Raw genomic sequence first — 19,983 nt, forward strand, 5'->3', positions numbered from 1 at the left:
GCTGCCAGCTGTCAGGTAGTGCGACGGCAGTGGCACTTTCTCAGCGCAACCGGATTGACTACGGAGGGCTCTAATCTCCTCAGCAACACGCACTCTTCTCGTCAATCCATTTCTAGGTGCAGATGCTTGTAAATGGGCAACAGGTTCTCTTCTGGGACCGCCCCAAGCTTGTCGTGAATTGGCGGCCCCTTTCTTGAACCACTAAGATCTACCGATCGTTTATATCTTCTATCACATTGTCTATACCTAAAGGCGCTATTTCATAGTGTCATCACTCGTGTTACACTTGGAATGGACTTTCTACTCTGCGAAGAAGTCGGACTTCAACATTAAATCTTTAGGCTCGTCAGCGACAAGACTGCTCTCAAATTTGTGACTGAGGGCATACTCCTCAGACAGAGTTAACATGATGCAGCCATTAGTGAGTGCGTATATGTTGCCGGACTTTCCCCAAGTACACAAAAATACTGACGTTTGTAGGTGTGTGACCATGAACGAGTGTCACGAAAGGAGTATTGAACATATTACTGGCACTGATGAAGGAGACCCTGAGCCAACGACCCAGCCTGCGCTTGAGAATCCCCATTTCGACAGTGTATTGAGAAACATTTGTCAATTATTTCCGACTTTGATGCACTTGCCATGACGATGGGAGCGCATCGACATTCCGTCTATATCTTGGTCTTTCTTGCCTCCAGTCAACAGACTGAAGTCGTGGCGGGAAAACTCTGAATTGGCGTCCTCTGCCTCAACACTCCTAGAGACTAGACACGTCGGAACTTATCGCCAAACTCGACAAGGGATGGCGCAGATGCATTGTAGCTACCAATATCCCCGAGCTCAGTATCACAGTTCAAGGAGTTGTCTACGTCGTCGGTAAGCAGTCCTCGCACTCTTAAGAATGATCACTGACTTTTACCAGACAGCAGTTCAATTCGCACCTTGAAATACATACGCTCATCAGCTCTCAAAGTTCGAAGACCTCTGCCACATAAAGAACCGGTCGTGCTGAGAGACCCCAGCCAGGGATTTTTATTGGCTGTACACTACGGAGACGTTTACGATACAATCTCGGCTGCCCTTCGAGAGCCTTGGGAGGTGGATCAGCCGTTGTCGCTCAAGGTTCAGAAGGCCCAGAGGAATACAAGCGGCGCCACCTTGGTAGCTGCGACCAATAAAGTTGCTTGAACGAGGTAATCTCGATAACCGCCTTGGTGACTCTGCTGGATTTGCCCTTTGTGAGGCCTAGGTGGTATCAGTACGCTGCCGCCGTGGAGCACCAACAGTTCGCAAGTCCTGTATCCGATCACCTATCAGAACTGTATACGTTCTTTAAGTACCTCCACCTGTCTAAGGTCCTCTCCCCTGGCGCTCTCTACAAATGGTGCCATGGGACACTCATCAACAATGCAAGATGGCTTAACTGGTCTTTGTCAGCAGTTCTACGGTGGCGAACCATCCCATTCAACGACGAGCAGTTCTCTTTGCGGCATGGGCCATCAATGGGCTGTGTACGATAACCCACCAGTACATGCGCCGCTATACTGCTGTCCACACCAAGTGGCTCTTGGTGATATTGACTTGCATCACAGACGGTGTGTTACAGACAGGTGAGTAGGGAATTGATTACTTCCATGTATCATGACTTCCCAAGATCGTAAGGGTGTGAACCGTAGGACAGTACTTTGTAATATGCTAGGAAAGCATGTCGACTGAAAGGCACTCATCTAATGTTTGCGGTGATTTGAATGTCTAGTGGGTAGCTGAAAATCTGACCTCTCGGTTTTGAGGTATAACAATAAAAAGCCTAACAGTGTGGCTTAAGTAGCATAACATGATTCTTTCTTTTGTGAAGATAAAATATGTCGTTGGCATGAAAGTGGGAAACGGAAAATGTGAATGAGAAGGCAAAGGTGACCATGTTATCATCGTTGCGTCTCTCAGCCTCATCAACCTCTTGACCGTAACTCCACGTTTGAGAATTCTCAAGCACATATTTCGCACACTTGTCCAATGACTGAAGGTTTGATTACTACCAAGATTAAAACTCCGTCTGTTACGAAATATTTATCTGAATGCTTGCGATGCCAATGTCAGTTACACTCCAAAACAGGACTAGCGGCAACCCTTACGTACAGCTTGTGTTAGTAACAAAGCGGGTACATTTGACTGAGACAGCATTAGTGATAGAATTATGAGTAAAAAGAATATGTTACTGGTCGAAATACAATCAAAGAAGTCATAAGATGATATTGATGGGGATTGATGAGGGGAAACACGGTTGGTGAGCGGATACTGGACAAGTCAACGGGAATCTCTCCACCGCTCACCGAGATATATCATTATCGAAGAACCCTTCTTCCTTTCGTCCGAGTTTGTATCAAGATATATCGCACTTAAATATTATAAAAATGCCTTCAAGAATAGCCGAAGAGTCCAACGAATTGACAGACTCAGTCAACATTGTCTCAAGATTTCTCGCACTCGAGCAGATTTACAGCGCCAAAGACCTCGACAAATACCTTCAAACCCTCCAACAAACAAACAACGATGCCTCAACTGATGTGATCGTCCTATGTGCTTCGGCAATCCTGGCTATCCCGGAAGCAGTATTCGAGTGGGCGGTTCAACAGCAAACCTGTCCCGAATCACGAACAGGGAATACAATTCTTGTTTTATGTGGTGGCATTGGACCCTGCACGCCATTCGTCTACAATGCTATAAAAGCCAGCAAGAAATGTTGCCAGATATTTGATGAGATCAATGGGCAGCCAGAGGGCCAAATATTGAAGACCATGGCGGAACGCTTTTACAGACTTGACATCGACGACAAAGAGACCAGCAAGGCTAAAGACAACGGTTTCAATATTCTAGTCTCAGACCGCTCTACGGATTGTGGAGCCGATGCTCTCGAAACTCGAAAGGTCTTAGATTGCCACGGTACAATCTCTCTCAGATCAATTACAGTGGTGCAAGATCCTGCTATGAGCAGTCGAACAGTATCATCCTTCAAAGCCATTTACAGGGATGAAGAGGTGCTGATTTCCAGTTGGCCACAGACGAAGGCCGATCGTGCAAGTCTCCAAGGAGGATCTCAAGCTGGCAAATGCAACAGAACTAGAGAGCTTTGGTCAATGAACAAATTCTTGGACCGAATCATGGGAGACACTGGTTACACAACAAGTGACCTAGGAGAGGAAACGAAAAACAACGTTGATATCCCGAATGAGGTGGAAGATGCTTGGTCTAATATAATGGAGAAGAATAGCTTGAAAGTCTCATATTAAATTGAATAATTATTATTATCATAAAGAGCCTATTTTTTCCACAGAAAGCCTAACAGCTCGCTGTAAGAGCGATTGTTGTTATCGTGCTCTGATTGAATCGAGTGGGGCCTACCCCAATTACTTTCAATAACCATGTCGAATTGACAAGGTCCAGGTCTGTTGGAAGATGCAGGATCCTGCAAGCCTGTCCTCAAATTGTTCTCTTCACTGCAATTTTAACCCCTTCTCTGGCCTTGCCGGTATTCGAGGCTTAAGTAGGTAATCAACTTGGCGGAGCTCTTCACTGCAATTTTGGGTCGTCCTGAGACGTGTATATTGTCAAGTCTCTTGAATCTTTTTGTTTTATCTTTTTATTCCAAGTTAATACGCAAATCAAGATCTTGTCAAGTTTAGATATACTGAATGGATTGGACCAGAAATGCTCAAGCACCTCAATCAGTGCGTTGGTTTCGGTGACGCAGATCAGAATGCATATTTAAACGACGTCACATGATGCACCACTGGTGAAGAAGTCACCAAATGATTGGATCTCGGACGTGGAGTCGAACCATACATATCTCAATCCCGGCCCGGTCAAATCGCAACACCATTCTCTAATCTGTACCTCATCTCATCGCATTCCTCCGCTACATTACAGTCTATCAAGGGTCACCAAAATGGCATCATCTTTGCGTCGTTTCACTCTCGTCTTCTACGTCCCGCCCGCCAGCGCAGCAGCATGTAAAGCCGCCATCTTCAAAGCCGGCGCAGGCCGCTACCCGGGACCCGGCGGCTACACTGAGTGCGCGTGGCAGACATCCGGTACTGGACAGTTCAGACCGGGCGATGCGGCTAACCCGGCTATCGGCAAGGTTGGGGAGTTGGAGGAGACGCCTGAGGTTAGAGTTGAAACGCTGATCGTTGGGGAGGATACTACCAGAAACGCTGTTGCTGCGCTTAAAGAGTGGGTTTTCATGTGTTGAATTGAGGGAAAACATGTTGCTGATGTGTTGTAGGGCTCATCCATATGAAGAGGTTCCTTATCAGGTTTATCGAGTTGAGGACTTTTGATGGCCCCCGAACACGACTCTGTATGGGAACATGATCTAGTGAAATGATTGGCTTTGCCGAGGTGAATCAAATTCAAGCTGATGTGATCGAAGGATACTCGTGCGGGTTTGTATGTATTTGAGAGTAAATGAATTGAAGATTAGGGTATTATGAAAACTTAAATTATCATCATTGCCATTTCGCATCATGCAATCATAAATTCCAAAATTATGCAACAAGTACTTTTGTCAGCGGTAGAAGCGTAGTCCATCTTTCGCCGGGCTTTCTTCCCCATATCCTCTTCAACGACTCAATTCCCTTGAGCAAATTGCCAAACCCGCTCCTTGCATGATGTATCCGAAGCACATCCTCGAAATATTTCTTGTGTTCGTCGAGCTGTGCATCAGACGCAGCTACAAACGTGGTCCAGATCAGCATGTGTGCTATTGGTGACGTTTGAGGTATTTGTCCGAGTGTTTTGATGAAGCGCTGGACACGAGCTATCGAGCTTGGATTAGCGGGGATGGGATCGAGGTCGAAGAAATTCGTTGTTTGGTCGGATAGAACTTGTTGAAGATAGATATCTCGGGCTTGGTAGACAAGATCTGCGACTTGTTGAAAGAGAGGGGCGTGTTCGGGGTACAGTTGAAGGCAGTGGTTGAGACAGCCGAACAGTTGGTCTGTTTGAGCCTGGGATGAGATCATTTGAAGACCCATTTCTTCACCGAGATGTGGAGCGGCGTAAACTCGTATCCTTGAATTGTGTAAGTATACGCCCATGTGGTTAACTTTCCAAACTTACTTGTGCAGTTCACGCATGATGAAGCCCGCCAGGATACCAGTTCCCAGCCCTTCCTTGCCGCCGATCGCATCCAGTGCAGACTCAAGCATTCGCAGAAGCATCGGAAAATCCGAACCTCCAGTGACAAGGTCAGAAGTCATGAGTAGTAACAGAGTGATCAAGACCGAATGCTGTGTAATTTGGTCCCGGGAGTTGAGTTCCTGTCGCTTCCGTAGACCTTGAATAGTTCGACTAAGGAGCACATATGGGTCAGGCACATAAGAGTCGTATGAAATGTTGCCGAAAGGTTGATATTGCTGTTCGCTCTGCTTAAGGCAGTTTTCGAGTCTGTTGATATGGAAATGGAATGCCGAGACGGTGAGGACGGCGTTCATCACTAACTCGTCTTGCTGGGCCAGAGGGAGGAGCAGGTGGCGCCAGTCATTGTGAACACCGTCTATGGCCACCATCTCAGTTGATATACATTGTGAGACTGATGGAGTTAGATAGACATTATGATTGTTCTTCCGACTTTTGACTCACAAGTCATAAATAGATGCCGCTTCCATGCAGGCGTACTTTCTTGGATGTCGTGTAAGAATAGAGTGCAAATGGCGGTATGGTCGTCTAATAGCCCGTTTTGCTGAGTAATGAGATCTCGGATTTCTCGGTTTGAGGATTGAGCCGCGGTTTCGAAGTCGCATAGTTGGTAATCATCATGAGGTAGAGATACGCCGGTTTCCGTCAGCTGAGTTTCAGTCGAGGTTGTCGATGATTTTCGCTCGTCTTCGTCTGTGGTTGTGACTTTCCATTCGTTTCTGGAGCATAATCAGCAAAGTGATCTTCTTTCAAGGTAGGCATATTAGACTTACTCTTCATAGACTCTGTCGATAGTCTTGCCAGCCCATTTCCCTCTGGCGGCAACACCCTTGTTGAAGCGATGCCGAATGCCTAAGCCACTGCAAGTTAAGCCTCTGGAGGTACACTTGTGACAACTGGGTTCGGTCCGGTCACAATGGATTCGTCGCTTAGAACACTCATGGCAGCCTGTGCGCAGGTCAGTGAGTAGGTCAGGCGAAAGTGAGGCTGTACCGACCTTTCGTCTTGGGCACGTATGCACGTTTCTTTGGCGGCATCGGACTCGGGAAATTAGACGGAAAGAGGGGAAGAGATCGACACTTGGCGCTGAAGACTCGGCCTCCAAGGGAGATAAGGTCGTAGATTGAGGGGCCGACCGTGGGAGTTGGGAAGAGAAAAAGAATAGATCTTTTTTTCTAGAATTTTGCTTGCAAGCATCATGTCGGTCCTTCCCTTGCAGTAAATGCTGGTCAAGGAAGGACAATGATGACCGGTTGCGGGGTAGTTATCGATTGGAGCAACACGCTAGTCAATGTTGGGGAAATTAGCTAAGCTGAAAGAGGATGGTCAAAAGAGAGCACCTCCGATACGAACAACACGTCAATCTCGAACTGAATATGGCTGCAGACAACATCATAATCCATGGGAAAACAACCATTTATTTCGCGTCTTCAATCTCAAAGAGCTAGGTAACTTAAAACTTATACTTTTCACGATAAGCTTATGGTCTCCCGTTGAGACGGGTAAAAAATGCATTGAAAGGTGGGCCGCTAGCATCTTACAAACCTCGAAAAGGGATCTGACAAGAAAAAATAACCTTTGGGGGCCGTGGAGTTTCACTGCAATTTTAACCCCCTCCGGACTTCTGCACTTTCCATGGGCTGACAACAGGGTAGCTTGGCCTCTCACCGCGACATCTTCGAGTGAATTAAAATTGCAGTGGAAAGCCTGGCTACTGCTCACGGAGAATGCTCTTAGTGATGGTTAAAATTGCAGTGAAGAATTGAGGCAGGGAGCGAAGGACGCACATCGTTGTAATTTGGATCGATATGCACACTCATTCAGCCCCACATGTGTATAGAGAGCCACCCTGGAGAGCTCATGGCCGGGGAAGAAATTACATCAGGCTTTCCACACATGAGAATCCTAGCATTGCAATGACGATATAAAGTAACGTATAGAGACACGATCAGTACCAATCACATTTTCTACGTTTTGTACCTCGCTTGAAAGTGAATGGAAATAGAACGTTCATTGCAATTTTTAGCTCACCACGCCATCTGATTGTTGATTCAGTTTTATGCTCCTCAACGGACTCATGGTTACTGGCAACTGGTCCACACCATCTTCAGTAATTATTGACTATTGTTTGCATAAACAGAACCACCTAAAGTTCACTACAATTTCAGCCCCTTCCCAGCGCCTACCGCTGCATCGACAGTCAACCCGACGATTGAATACTAGTGGATTCCCTCAAGTCAACCTTGCAAATGAGTCCGACTGTATCTTGCAAATACCGTATCACGATATTGTGAAATGGAACCAGACTTGACTGATATGAGACTCATGTATAGGTGAATCAAAAGATCGGTCAATAAATGATTCAATAACATGCGTCCAGAGACGTTAGCACCTGAAAGTAGTTTCAGTGAAATCTTAGGCTAAGACCAAAAGAAAAGGCTGTACCTTGAGGCACACAATTGGTGTGTTGATGCCTCTGTGTCGCTTCGCCCGCATTAAGTGTATGTGCATTCTCATTTTGTTTTTGCACTACCATTTTAATCCCCTCCAAGCGTCTGTACTGTTCAGATTGAGGAGAAGGTAGCATGACCATCAGGCACAGCTTCTACTATGTAAGAGTGAGTTAAAATTGCAGTGAAAGCGAAGAGGGCTGAGTCTGTATCGTCCATCTTCAGCTCGAACTCCGATTGGTCCACAGGTGGGCGAAGCAATTGGCGAATCAAGCCGGCAAGTCAACTACAACTTGCCAGAGTGAGTTAAAATTGCAGTGAAGTCACAAAGGGCTGACATTTGCCAAGCAAATCGTCGGGCGGAGCAAAGATACAGGCTGCCATGTTGCCCATGGGTTGTATTCAGCTTTCACAGTTCTGCTTCACTACCATTTTGACCTCAATTTTGCGTTGTTGTTAGGATTGATTGTTCGCTGGCTTTTTTAAAATATATCAATCGCTGCGAGGTGGGTTAAAATTGTAGTGCAGGATAACCATTTTTGCAAACAAACATGCCACTGTTGCAATCGCGCCTCCAGATCTATTGATCCGAAGCCCTTTGCAAACAATAGTAATGCTTAACTGGGGTGCGTGTTGGAACCAGGGAAGGGTGCAGGGCATTTCACTGCGATTTTAACTCATAACTACCCTTGTTCCAAAGATGCCACCAGGCCCAATGATTATGTGTCAATTGTCCATGCTGTCGCCTTGAGCCCATTGCATCGTCATTTGCTAAGCCACCATCACCTTCACTGCAATTTTAACTCACTCTGAGAAGTCGCGGAGTTATGCTACCCCAAAGCATTGAAGCTCGGGGGGCGGTTAAAATCGCAGTGAAATCAAGGCACACACTAGCATCACACTGGCTGCCTCTCTTGGAGGAGTTGCTAAGTTAGCGGCTAAGCCCGAGGTGGGTTAAAAATGCAGTGAAATAAGGCTAAGTGGTAGGCAGACTCCTCCATCGGAGACACTACAATCCATCTTGATCCACTATCCATACAAGACTTTTGATGAGTCGTGGCATTCATCTCCAAATGCCAACACAATAGCCCTGTAAAGTCATCAATTCGTTTTAGCTTTACACACATTGAAGCTGAAACAGTATGAAGAATCATATTTTTGCATCAAACGAGACGCCGAGAAAAAGAGTGCGTCGAAGCAATGACAACAACTCACAATGTGCCGCATGCACTCGCTTGTTCTCTCAATCAAGCCTGCAGAGGCTCAATTCAAAAATTGGACTGGCACATCAACCCCGCAACGCATGCGAAACTTCAATCATAGACGGCTGTGATTTATGCAGTCTGATCCTAAGAAAGGCTGTCGACCAATTTGGCGATACATGGGCAAGTCATGAATGTATCATCTTTCGGAACTTCAACCCTATTAAAGGACCTAGAACGCCTATATATACGCTACGAGGGACCGTTGAGAATGGAGATGGATACATTAGTCTCTATCCATTCGCGAAACAAGGTGAACCTTTCTGCCTCATTTTAATGCCATTGTGCTGATTGCTTTCTACAAGACGATCCACTTGGCACATTAGTATCACGAAGGTCAATCTCTAGGGACGTCAAAAGCCCACGGGTCATTATTGCAGCCAAGAAACTCTTACATGACTGCCGAAGATTAGACAAACCTAGCGACGGACACGAAGAATGCCGCTACTCAAGAGACGCTGTTCTTCCCACACGCATCTTGAAGGTTGGTGTCAAGGAAGGCGCTGCTTGTCCTATCCAACTTCATATCAATGACAGAGATCGCTGCGGATCTTACTTAGCTCTTAGCTACTGTTGGGGAGCCAAGCAGGAATCTACTGCAAACACTAATCTTATACAGCTCGAACATGCAAACCAGAGAGATCTTGAGAAGGAGATTAAGATGGAACAACTGGAGCAGACGATACAAGATGCTGTGTATATCACGAGACAACTTGGCTTCAATTACCTTTGGGTTGACAGGTTTTGTATCTTGCAAGACGATATCGAAGATAAGAAACGGGAGTTTTCCAAGATGGCAACAACTTACAAGAATGCTGTGGTGACGTTGGCAGCTGGCACTGCTGAGAATGCTTCTGAAGGATTTCTGCATAGCAAGTCCTCGAAACAGAAACCGTTTCTCCCGGACCAAAGATTCAGCACTTCCATGGACGATGGCCGCACAGGTCATATCTACATCCCAGAAAGATCGTATCAACCAAATCACCCTCTCGACGCCAGAGGCTGGACTCTACAAGAGTTCATGCTATCCACACGGATGCTCATCTTTTCAGATTATCAGCTGCTGTGGCAATGCAAGCAGACACATTTGCAGAGCGTAACTGGCGATGATGATGGCTTGGAGTATCAACAAGGCATCGAATCTCTGCCCTGGGTCGCTTTCGACGACATATCCGGACCATCGTTTGGAGCACACGATTCCGATAAACTATATCTATGGAAGACAATCCTTCGACAATACACAGAAAGAAACCTGACAAATCCCGAGGACCGGCTTCCTGCCATCACAGGTATTATTTCTGAATTGCAGAACGTTTGGAAAGACACAGCTATCTACGGCCATTGGAAAGAGTGGTTCGTTCAACTGTTGGCTTGGTACAAACCAGAATACGATCTAATAAACGAGCGATATCTCAGGCGAGCTCCTAGTTGGTCGTGGGTTTCAGTCAATGGCATAATTCACTTCGAAGAGCCGATAGAGAAGGAGGATGCTAAGATGGAGATTGTGACCGCCGCAAAGGTTACCATGTCTTGTCGAATTGTGTCAGAAGATTTTATTGATGAAGATACACGGGAGGAGACCGACGAGTACTTTGACCTCGAGGAGAAAGCACAGAAGTTAGAGACTAAAGGCAAGAAGCGTCATTATATTCTGCTGGGCACGGTAAAAGAATCCGATGAATTTGAGAACGCAATAGCATTGATAGCGACGAAGATGAGGATTGGAGTTTATCGACGAATCGGACTTGCTGTGTTCGCGGATGTTGAAGTTTGGTCAGAGGCAAAGTACCGGAGTATTGAATTGGAGTCGAAACACAAGTAACTTAACTCAACAAGGTCGTTTGCGAGAAGTATGAGAGATGAAATAAATGATTTATTTTCAAAAGAGAACACCATGAGGTGGATGTTGCATATATATATGATATTAAATGGTATCAATAGAAATGGAGACTTAATAGCCTTTCCTCGCATGAATCTTCTCATGTCTCCGACAATCATTGACCCTAGCAAACGCCCTCCCACAAGTCGAACAAGCAAAAGGCCTATCCCCAAAATGACTTCTTTCATGACTCTTGAGATTGATGTTTCTCGTAAAACTCTTGCTGCAGATATTGCAGGTAAACTTCCCTGGGACTTGTCTTCTACTCAAAACTTCAAAGTGGGAACCACCTTCGCTAAGGCTTGGGTGGTAGATGTTGATATGTCTGTCGCGGTCCTTGTTGCTGACGAAACCCAGAGGCGCTGAGCTACAGGATATTGGACACTGGAAGGGTCTCTCATGGCGCTTCTCGTGTGTGTCTCGAGCAGTTTTCTTGTCGTAGCCGATGTAGAAGAAACGACATAATGTCCGACGACATTTGAAAAGGTTGCCACCGTAGTATTGCTTCACAGTATCTTCATCGCCTACTCTTTGGTCTGGAAGGAATCTCTCGAGTTCAGTTCTGTTATCCTTGAGACCAGTTTCAATCCGAGCAATACCAATCGTGTTTCGTGTTGCGTAGTCACCGCGCTGATGGGTGTAAATATGATTCCAGAGCAATCGGAGATCTCCATAGAAATGGAAGTTTTGAAACTTGGAAATGACGTCTTCTTCCAAGTCAACATGTTCGGTTGTAGCGATTTCTGATCGGTGGGCTTTGACAAAGTGCTGTAAAGCCAAGACAAAGTCTGCTGTGACTTGACAGGGCTGCAGGAAGAGGTCACTACAGTCTTTGATGATTGTGTCGATATGATACAGCCATTGGGAGCAGGCGTAGTCCTGGAAAGCGAACCAGCCGCCTTGAGCATGCTCACTGCGTTTCGTTGACATATAATCGTTTCCGAAACAAGACAGAGTAAGATATTGTAAACATGTAGTCGCAAGCTGACATTGAACCAGGTTCTCTTGGATATACTTATTCTCAATGATGTGGCTGGCCTTGATTAGTGGTACGTTCATGCAAACTGGTGTAGATAAGCTTACTGTCTTGCACTTGAGTGAATTAGACGGATATTATCACCATCCAGAACGTGGATGATGGATCCAAGATACTTTTCAACATCTTGTCTCATCATCTTATTTTCGAAATCGATCTTGAGTCCTCGTTCATCGAAAGATAGGATGGCTTGCATTTCATGCCACCTGAGTGGTCTCTTTGCGCAGACGAGCCATCCGAACATGGATTTTGATCTCTGCCATTGTGCCTCTCCTCCACGTTTGGACTGTAGTCTGATTTTGACTGCCTCAAGTAACTTCTCGTACCTGAGATTAGATGTCAGTAAAGTAAAGGTCTCTAGTAAATGTTCCGCTTACATAGCACCAAGTTCGGTAGGAAGAATGCCTTGTCTCAGTAGGGTCAACAAGTCCCCTTTGGTATCTTGCTGTAAGAGGAACTCTATAGCGAGGTGGGCGTAGAGAAATGAGTCTAACATGCATGTCAGTGCTGTAAATCACGAGCGGGCTTCACGTCCGATTGGTACCTTGACTCTGATGGCAAACAATCCTCTCGACGTCATCCTTATCAGCTTCGGACAAACTGAAGCCCTGACTATACTCCGAACTAGAGAACTCGGGTATTCGTTTCTGCACAAATGCTCTAATATCTTCATGGTTGTCTTCCGGCTTTAGCGGGACATCAGCACAATCATCCCCAGATATGAACTTCCTCGTATCTGACGTCTCCCTTCCAATGAACATGACCCTCAAATGACCCAGTCGCACTTGGGTATCATAAACAGAAACTAGATCTTTGAAGAATTTGGCTGTTTGATGGATCTCAGCGCCGTCGCACTCATCTAGTCCGTCAATAACAATGTACTGTCTGGGACTGTACTCGATGAATGTCTTGATAAGCTTTTTTGCAACCTCTGGGTCAAGAAGGTTGGCGCCTCCGCTAGTATTCTTCTCTTGATTGCAAAGTGGGAGAATGTAGTCGTCAGCCTCGACCATCTGTAAAAGTATGCCTTTGAGAACGTCTAGATACGTCCTGTGTTCGTTGTCGTCTTCTTGACAATAGAAATAGCAGGTTTTACTGTCGTGTGGGATTGAAAAGTGTGTTTCCGGGTCTTGCAGTTCCTGGACCACAAGCGATGCCAGGACCGACTTTCCTGGAGGTATGTCAGCATCATTGTCAACAAACGTAACATATGGGACTCACCGTATCCAACCTTTTCATGCACCCAGAGCGCTGAATCTGGAGGGTCATCTTCTCCCATCCAATCCGACACAGCGCTGTACTTTCTGAAGAGCCAACGGCCACTCTTCGGGCAGATGGCCATTTCTCGGAACGTTTGTTGTAGCCGTGGCATCTTTCCCGAGGCTGATATCCACGTTATGACTTCGTGCCTCTGCTTGTGTTTTTGCTTACTTTCGTCGGCCTCGAAGGTTCTCCAGTCTTGTTTCCAGGCATAGGAATATCGTTCCAATGCAGAAGAAATTTCAGCATAATCCCCTTGCATATCTATCAGGGTCAGTGGGTTCGATCATAGGTTCGGTCGGGTTCCTGGTGACAGACTTTGTGCAAGATTGCTTTGTGATTTGGTGATTTTGGCAGTAGTGTTGAGGGACTCGGAGATCCTCTTGAAGATTCGGGCTGAATCCTCCCAGATGGGCTTTTGAAGGCGTTGCCATACTAATAAAGCCGGTCAGCTTCAGAAGTAAAATGTGGTCTGGGTTTTTTTACGCTTCGCGGTGAGGGAGAAGAGCTTATAAGCCAGGGAATGAAAGCTTTGAATATCATCATAAATATTGACTAAGCATTCGATGGCACCTGGATATCTCCTGAACAGCTCTCTGTGGCGTGTCAGGGGCATCAATTGAGCTCCTAGAAGCCCGTATACCTCGAGTACTCCATCAAATGCCCTGTCAGTAGTGTTCGTCGTCTATACTTGGATGTTAGCTGGACGCTCAAGATTGTGTGCATTGGAAATGATACCTTGAGTAAGAACTTGACTGCGCCCCAAATGTTTGACATAGCGCTTCTCGCACCAGGAAATTCCAGAAACATTAAGACTTCCTCGAGTTCTTCCATCCCGTTGAGGAACATTCGCAATCGATTCATGTTGATCATATTATTTGTCACATCTCGTAGGGCTTGAACGTCATGGATTTCTCTTTGCATGTCTTCTTTTGTGGTGTTTTCGAATTGTTCTTCATGATGTTCTTTGAGTGAGGATCTGAATTCTTCGGCAAGCGAGCTTAGCCGTTCCATGTTGAGCGAAAGGCAGGAGCGACGTGGTACGTGGTTTAGATAAGATTAGCGAAAATTCATGGGCTAGTGGAAGGAAGGTGAAGGTTAATTTGCCTCAGACACAAACAAAAGTTGGACAACAAAAATGTTGCAAAGAAAGGATGCAACAACTGAAAACAATCAGCAGCTTACTCCCGGGCGGCACAGTCAGAGGAGAGGCAGCCCAGGACTACAATCGCAGTGAAAGCCTTACAGAGCCTCAATCCGCCTAAGCTGCCTTTTTCAACCCAGAGGCCAATCGCTGGCCAACACGAGGAAGATGCGAACTATCATGCGCTGAAATGATAAACATTATGGGCTTAGCAGGTTTCAGCTGGACCGAAACAGGGTATATGATTCGATTTTGGCTGACCGATTCCAGGGGTGTTATGCACGGAAAAACACTGCCCCAGCCTGATTTCGGTGGTCCATCCAGGGTCAACTATCCATCTTCTTGTTGACAAGAGACAACGATTTCAATTTTCTACAATCGAGAAAATTACAATCACTCCGAAAAGAGTTGTCTGCGATCATGGCACAATCTTGGAAGCATATACTCAATCCCGTCAACGAGCAGGAGCAACATGATGACCACGCGACTCGTGTAAGCCATACACCTTTAGCGGACGACCTTCAATCAGCGACAATGACGAACGTCCCCACCGATATCTACTATAACTCGAATGAACCTTTTAACATAGACTTTTCGATGACCGGCTGGAACGACTACACTGGAGAGTTCCCTCGAGAGAGCCAATATCTCGGGCCTGGATCATCAAATCCGCTTGCGTAAGGGCCCTGATAATTGTTTTGAGGTTACAGCTAATTTTGGAAGCAATGTTCCAGTGTCGCAACAAAACTACTTTCCGAGCGAGATGATCTTGGATCCACAGCTCATGGGCCTGAATATGATGAATCTAGACGCCACCAACCTCAACTTCATGCTACCAGTATCGACAGAACAGATTAATTCTTTTGAAGTTCCGCATGCGGTTGACAACTCCCACTATCTAGGGTTGCCTGTGGATAGCTCCCAAGAGTCTTCAGTTACACCTGACATCATGTCCTCCAGCCAATCGAATTCTACGCCAGCGACTGTACCAGAAGTAGAAGACCTGGAAGAGGAAGGGCAGGAGGAAGAAAGTCTATTTGTGACAGACCAAGACGAAACCATAGTGCATTATGGTATGGTAAGTATTACACCAATTCATGTATCGTCCGTTATCATGCTGACGGCCACAGCTTCACAATGTCGAAGTCAAATTAGTCCCGGACGACATGTCATCTCTCGACGATAGGCTAAAGACAGGCGAATCCGCATACCAATACTTCACGCCTACCGAATACCAGAAGCAAGTCATGCTTTGCTTTCCAGACGATGAGAAGAAGCACTTTGGCCATTTATCTTCTGCAGCTGGACAAGCTCTCATGCCGCTAATCACTCGCCCGCGTGTAGACGTTGAGCCTTTGGCATTGAAGGCCGACTTGCGAGAAATCATCCATCGCGCGAACAAATCCACTGATGCGCGGGTAAAAGTCGACATCAATATCTATGGGCCACGATCTGCGGCGACTTCTGTCGGTGAGGCTCTCTCCAACGGGAAACTATGGCTGCAGCGGTCGATTCATGGTAAAGACGGGACGGAATACAATAACCCACATTTTCTAAGCATTACTGTTGCCGACAGACACATTGGGATGGTACCAAACGAGGTTGTTGCCTCTAACGGGCCTAATAAGAAGAAGACAAGAGAAGATCAACTTCGAAAGATGGTAGAAGAAGTCTACAATACAGTGGACAATACACGAGAACTGGAACTCGTCGAAGGAGGTGACAGAGTCACCCGTCAACTTCTCAGGTAAGTCATTTTGCCACTTCGCCGATATTACCACTAACGCCAAAACAGACATCAGAAAGAAGCCTTAGGTTTTATGTTAGAAAGAGAATCCGGCCACATCAACGACCAATACCGACTGTGGAAAGAGATCGTCCAGGATGGAAGAGTACAATACCGTCACCGAATTACCAAAAGACGGAGAGACACAAGACCCGAAGAGAAGGGAGGTGGAATCTTGGCCGACGATATGGGAATGGGAAAGTCACTTTCGATCCTCGCCTTGGTCATGAAGACGTTGGATAATGGGCAAGAATGGGCGAGCCTGAAGAACGCTGAACACAAGGGGAGAAAGACGACTAGATTTTCCCGGTCAACTCTCGTCGTCGTCTCGGCTGCGCGTAAGCTTTGTCGTGCCCCTATGCCACTGTTGCTAATGAGATACAGTATTGGTTGATGAGTGGATGAATGAGGTTAAAAAGTGTGTTGCTTGCTTTCTCGTTACCCAAGGTATTGCTAACCACACACAGACATTTGCAGAGTGGTCTTAAGATTATCAAGTACCATGGCGACAGACGGCCGAAAGATCTATCCCAACTCGACACAGTAGAGGACTCGGATATTGTGGTTACGACTTACCACACACTTACTACCGAATACTTGATAGGGAAGGGCAAGACCTCCCCGTTATACAAGCTCGGCTGGTATCGAGTTGTTCTTGACGAAGGCAAGTCTCATTCTTGACCAGTTGGCAGAATCTAAACTGACTTCCCTTGGCAGCTCATATCATTCGACGCCCGTCTACAAAGTTCTTCCAAGCCTGTGACTACCTCCACGCCAACTCCCGATGGTGTCTATCTGGAACGCCCATTCAAAACAAGCTAGCCGACATAGGCTCACTCTTCCGCTTCATCCGTGCTGAGCCCTTTGACAAAGCATCCGAATTCCGAAAATGGATAGAGACACCATTCGATAATTCTTACGATGAACCAACTCTAGTCCGGGATCGTCTAGTCATGCTTCTTGAAGCCTTATGCCTGCGCCGTACTCGAGAGGTTTTGGACCTACCAAAAACACGCCAATTCGTGCGCCATCTTAAGTTCACTCAACCGGAGAGGGATCAGTATGAGCGCACAAGGAATATCATTCACCGAAACATGGAGCATCGAATGGGAGAAGTTGAGAAGAGTTCGCAGTTTGGCATGTTTCAGATGTGGCTGCAGTTGCGTATCGTGTGCAACCACGGAACTTATCAAAAGCTCTTCTCATGGCATCGGAGGAATCTGCTGGAGGAAAGAGAGGCCATTGTTGGAACCGCTGGTCAATATGGGGAGATGTTGTGTGTTGGCTGTGAACAACCAATGCCAGTCCTTGGACATGATTGGTCGAAGAAAATGTTTGAGGATGGATGTTCTCACGTTTTGTGCGCAAAGTGCATCGAAGACTCACAATTCTCCGAGTTGGAAACTTCACAAAGGCGCTGCCCCGTCTGTGTCAGATGGTACCAGGCGCCCTCACCGACAGGGAACGATGGGGGCTCAGACGACGGCACACCTCGACGCAAGCGAAAGAGGAATGCAACTACGAAGGACGATCACGAACATTATTTCAACACCGAGGGCCACTCGACTAAGATACGAGCGCTCGTAGAAGATGTTCGGAAGGATTTGTGGACGACCAAGAGGTATGTGCATCCAACGCACCTGTGCCATGGCATTGCTAACATTATCAGCATCATCTTTTCTTGCTGGACGAGGACACTTCATCTTATAGCTAGACATTTGGAAAAAGCCGGTATACCTTATCTCCAGCTCGACGGAAACAGCCCTTTGCCTCAGCGACAGGTTACCTTGGACAAATTTGAAAATGGGAGCGAGACTCCAGTATTGATCATGACTACCGGTACAGGCGCTTTTGGGTAAGATTACCGAACCTGAAGCATTTCGAAAGTAGCTGCTAACCTTATTCCAGTCTAAACTTGACGAGCGCCAATCGCATTTTCATCGCGGAATTGCAATGGAACCCAAGTGTGGAGAGTCAGGCTATCTCTCGCGCGATTCGTCTTGGACAGAAGAAGGAAGTCCGTGTTACTAGATATATCACCAAGGATACAGTTGAAGAGGTGAGTTGTCGACGATCCCTGTCGTCTTCCGATGGGTACTAACTGTGAATAGAATATAAAACAGCAACAAGAGTACAAGAAGCAAATAGCAGCCCTTGGATTTGAAGAGGAGATTGACTGAAAGTACCAGCAACTGACGGTGACAGGTCATTCTGTCAACAGCGTATCAGAGGCACGGTGTATGTTCCAACAATAAAACATTAATGCATTCGAGCCGTGTGCATGTAATACAACAATGGAGGACGAATGCCATCTTTCAGTGAATTGCCTCGGATTAAAAATGATGCCTTGTAGCAGACTTACTCTCTAGCTCCCTTTTCATCTTTTGAAATGACTTTATAGAAGTTTTAAGAACAAGAGGAATTGCATAACTGATGAACAGTCAAGGAGTAGTTGCACACTAAGAGGCCTAAAATTGCAGTGAAGGTGAAGACTCGTGGTCTGGTTCAAAAAGCAGTGAAGGGTTTCCATCTCCAGTTAGTGGCTGAAGACGCTTTAGTGGAGCTCTAATGGCGTAGGATGTTAAAATTGCAGTGAAGTGAGCCTCATTGTTGCTTGCTTCGGGCTTCATTCGCGAAATGTCATGGATTTATTAATAATAATAAAAAAGAAGAGAATACAAGTTTTCAATAAATATTTATGGTGCCTCATGAAGTCCTACAACAACCCGTACCTTATTTTCATCCCCCAGCTCCGCCATCTTCTGTGTGTCCCAAAGCTCCTGAGGCTCTCTGTCAGAGTTTAGTTCCGACCTTCCAATCTGCAATATCTGATTACCGCCCAGTTCGGCTTTGGAAAAATCCTGTATATCAGAGCTAGATTCCGAGCTTTGACTGCCCCCACGATCCCGACGAGATCGTTTCCATAACAGGAATCCAATAATTCCAAATATCGAAAGTCCAACTGCAGTGACACCCACTGAGATTCCCACCAACGCTGCCGTCGGAAGTCCAGACTTGTGCGGCTCCGTTGCTGGTATTTGAGATGACTCCGCAGGACGTGAGATTGCTGGTGAATCAGTTTCTGTCGAGATTGCGGATGCGCTTGATGTTGATGCTGTGTGTGAAGGTTCGAGTTCACTCGACTTGGTGTCAGAGACATTGAAAGTACCAGAGCTGACCAGAGGTATATTCAGATCCGAAGAGTATAACGAGAAATGAAACACAGGGATTTGAGAGTCCTCATTTAGCCATGGCTGAGACGTGACCGTAGATGAGCTCGCGTTCCATACACAGCTCGTATCAGTCGTATTCCCTTCGAACAAAGGTCAGCTCATTGAATGCCTCCGCAATGTGAGAAGAAGGTATACCTAGAATCTTTTCGTAATTCGTCAATGGCCCTGTGGGCCAGATCTGCCACACAAATAAATTGCACGGTCCTTTGCGGTCTGTCTCCCACTCGATCTTGACATTTTCATCGAGCGAATAAACGGGGTTGTCCTCCCAGCCGTCCGCATTCAACTCTTTAGGTGCGACAAAGATAGACTCGCATTCTCCGTACGTTGCAAACGTGACGCCGAGGATGCAAATTGGCAGTAATGACAACATCCTGAAGCTTCAGTTGACTAAGACCATCAATGCTACAAAAGAGGGGAGAGAGAACAAAACCATAGCGAGAAAAAAAGACGAGACATTGTGCCGTGATTTCTTAATACGGTTCAATAATGCTTGTCAGCTTTGAGATACCTTGTCACGCTAGCCAGCCTTTTCTCATATGTTGCACTGCCACGATGCTTGATAAGTAGTAATGAGTCAGCAAAGTTCGACCAATGAAGACAGCCAAAAGCGAGTTAATGACGCATTTGATTCTCGAGTAGCCAATTAGAAGCTCGATTGACTGGTCGAGAGTCTAGGGTATAATTCCTTCGACTTTTCTCATCGAGATTTCTGTTAAGCTTCTGAGTAAGAATAC

The 19,983-nt window shown here is 46.2% G+C and overlaps 8 protein-coding genes across 8 annotated transcripts; 5 read left to right on the plus strand and 3 right to left on the minus strand.

Moving 5' to 3' along the window:
- Positions 1-406: 406 nt before the first annotated feature.
- Positions 407-1,227, plus strand: EDB82DRAFT_570246 (uncharacterized protein; the record flags this gene model as incomplete). The annotated part of the gene is made up of 3 exons (XM_065609901.1): positions 407-421; positions 762-876; positions 923-1,227. The coding sequence occupies 3 exons, from the start codon at positions 407-409 to the stop codon at positions 1,186-1,188; spliced, it is 396 nt and encodes a 131-aa protein (XP_065465283.1). The 3' UTR covers positions 1,189-1,227.
- Positions 1,228-2,294: 1,067 nt separating this feature from the next.
- On the plus strand, positions 2,295-3,317 carry EDB82DRAFT_482544 (uncharacterized protein). Its single transcript, XM_025732211.2, has one exon. It carries the CDS (start codon positions 2,412-2,414, stop codon positions 3,285-3,287), a length of 876 nt encoding a protein of 291 aa, XP_025591159.1. The 5' UTR covers positions 2,295-2,411; the 3' UTR covers positions 3,288-3,317.
- Positions 3,318-3,943: 626 nt separating this feature from the next.
- On the plus strand, positions 3,944-4,337 carry EDB82DRAFT_469898 (GTP cyclohydrolase 1 type 2/Nif3; the record flags this gene model as incomplete). The annotated part of the gene is made up of 2 exons (XM_025732210.1): positions 3,944-4,230; positions 4,283-4,337. 2 exons carry the CDS (start codon positions 3,944-3,946, stop codon positions 4,335-4,337), a joined length of 342 nt encoding a protein of 113 aa, XP_025591158.1.
- A 146-nt stretch (positions 4,338-4,483) lies between these two features.
- EDB82DRAFT_482550 (uncharacterized protein) lies at positions 4,484-6,413 on the minus strand. The gene is made up of 5 exons (XM_025732208.2): positions 6,194-6,413; positions 5,970-6,144; positions 5,641-5,915; positions 5,119-5,590; positions 4,484-5,070 (listed from the first exon to the last, which is right to left on the minus strand). The coding sequence occupies exons 1-5, from the start codon at positions 6,231-6,233 to the stop codon at positions 4,545-4,547; spliced, it is 1,488 nt and encodes a 495-aa protein (XP_025591157.1). The 5' UTR covers positions 6,234-6,413; the 3' UTR covers positions 4,484-4,544.
- Positions 6,414-8,648: 2,235 nt separating this feature from the next.
- Positions 8,649-10,780, plus strand: EDB82DRAFT_482555 (heterokaryon incompatibility protein-domain-containing protein). The gene is made up of 2 exons (XM_065608194.1): positions 8,649-9,161; positions 9,214-10,780. The coding sequence occupies exons 1-2, from the start codon at positions 8,789-8,791 to the stop codon at positions 10,728-10,730; spliced, it is 1,890 nt and encodes a 629-aa protein (XP_065465284.1). The 5' UTR covers positions 8,649-8,788; the 3' UTR covers positions 10,731-10,780.
- Positions 10,781-14,252, minus strand: EDB82DRAFT_482557 (uncharacterized protein). The gene is made up of 8 exons (XM_025732206.2): positions 13,822-14,252; positions 13,570-13,768; positions 13,402-13,518; positions 13,045-13,347; positions 12,368-12,994; positions 12,201-12,312; positions 11,871-12,149; positions 10,781-11,820 (listed from the first exon to the last, which is right to left on the minus strand). Exons 1-8 carry the CDS (start codon positions 14,095-14,097, stop codon positions 10,860-10,862), a joined length of 2,874 nt encoding a protein of 957 aa, XP_025591155.2. The 5' UTR covers positions 14,098-14,252; the 3' UTR covers positions 10,781-10,859.
- A 321-nt stretch (positions 14,253-14,573) lies between these two features.
- EDB82DRAFT_482559 (SNF2 family N-terminal domain-containing protein) lies at positions 14,574-18,566 on the plus strand. Its single transcript, XM_065608195.1, has 10 exons — positions 14,574-14,904; positions 14,951-15,305; positions 15,358-15,974; positions 16,023-16,351; positions 16,398-16,431; positions 16,481-16,677; positions 16,731-17,634; positions 17,683-17,868; positions 17,922-18,072; positions 18,125-18,566. Exons 1-10 carry the CDS (start codon positions 14,648-14,650, stop codon positions 18,191-18,193), a joined length of 3,099 nt encoding a protein of 1,032 aa, XP_065465285.1. The 5' UTR covers positions 14,574-14,647; the 3' UTR covers positions 18,194-18,566.
- A 125-nt stretch (positions 18,567-18,691) lies between these two features.
- On the minus strand, positions 18,692-19,739 carry EDB82DRAFT_482561 (uncharacterized protein). Its single transcript, XM_025732204.2, has 2 exons — positions 19,382-19,739; positions 18,692-19,326 (listed from the first exon to the last, which is right to left on the minus strand). The coding sequence occupies exons 1-2, from the start codon at positions 19,617-19,619 to the stop codon at positions 18,710-18,712; spliced, it is 855 nt and encodes a 284-aa protein (XP_025591153.1). The 5' UTR covers positions 19,620-19,739; the 3' UTR covers positions 18,692-18,709.
- Between the last annotated feature and the right edge of the window lie 244 nt (positions 19,740-19,983).

Source organism: Fusarium venenatum, assembly GCF_020744135.1.
Source record: "Fusarium venenatum strain MPI-CAGE-CH-0201 chromosome Unknown EDB82scaffold_1, whole genome shotgun sequence".
NCBI lineage: Eukaryota > Fungi > Ascomycota > Sordariomycetes > Hypocreales > Nectriaceae > Fusarium > Fusarium venenatum.

Excerpts from the sequence above, each read along its gene's own strand:
- EDB82DRAFT_482544 (XM_025732211.2), top strand. The coding sequence starts at position 2,412 with ATGCCTTCAAGAATAGCCGAAGAGTCCAACGAATTGACAGACTCAGTC.
- EDB82DRAFT_482550 (XM_025732208.2), bottom strand. The coding sequence starts at position 6,233 with ATGCCGCCAAAGAAACGTGCATACGTGCCCAAGACGAAAG. Across the intron at positions 5,591-5,640 it reads GCGGCATCTATTTATGACTT|TCTCACAATGTATATCAACT; the intron begins GTGAGTCAAAAG and ends TAACTCCATCAG. Across the intron at positions 5,071-5,118 it reads ATCATGCGTGAACTGCACAA|GATACGAGTTTACGCCGCTC; the intron begins GTAAGTTTGGAA and ends ACACAATTCAAG.
- EDB82DRAFT_482557 (XM_025732206.2), bottom strand. The coding sequence starts at position 14,097 with ATGGAACGGCTAAGCTCGCTTGCCGAAGAATTCAGATCCTCACTCAAA. Across the intron at positions 13,769-13,821 it reads CAGTCAAGTTCTTACTCAAG|ACGACGAACACTACTGACAG; the intron begins GTATCATTTCCA and ends ATCCAAGTATAG. Across the intron at positions 12,150-12,200 it reads CCTACCGAACTTGGTGCTAT|GTACGAGAAGTTACTTGAGG; the intron begins GTAAGCGGAACA and ends ATCTAATCTCAG.
- EDB82DRAFT_482561 (XM_025732204.2), bottom strand. The coding sequence starts at position 19,619 with ATGTTGTCATTACTGCCAATTTGCATCCTCGGCGTCACGTTTGCAACG. Across the intron at positions 19,327-19,381 it reads GAATTACGAAAAGATTCTAG|GGAATACGACTGATACGAGC; the intron begins GTATACCTTCTT and ends CTTTGTTCGAAG.
- EDB82DRAFT_482559 (XM_065608195.1), top strand. The coding sequence starts at position 14,648 with ATGGCACAATCTTGGAAGCATATACTCAATCCCGTCAACGAGCAGGAG. Across the intron at positions 16,352-16,397 it reads CGTCGTCGTCTCGGCTGCGC|TATTGGTTGATGAGTGGATG; the intron begins GTAAGCTTTGTC and ends AATGAGATACAG. Across the intron at positions 16,432-16,480 it reads TGGATGAATGAGGTTAAAAA|ACATTTGCAGAGTGGTCTTA; the intron begins GTGTGTTGCTTG and ends AACCACACACAG.
- EDB82DRAFT_482555 (XM_065608194.1), top strand. The coding sequence starts at position 8,789 with ATGAAGAATCATATTTTTGCATCAAACGAGACGCCGAGAAAAAGAGTG. Across the intron at positions 9,162-9,213 it reads CTATCCATTCGCGAAACAAG|ACGATCCACTTGGCACATTA; the intron begins GTGAACCTTTCT and ends GCTTTCTACAAG.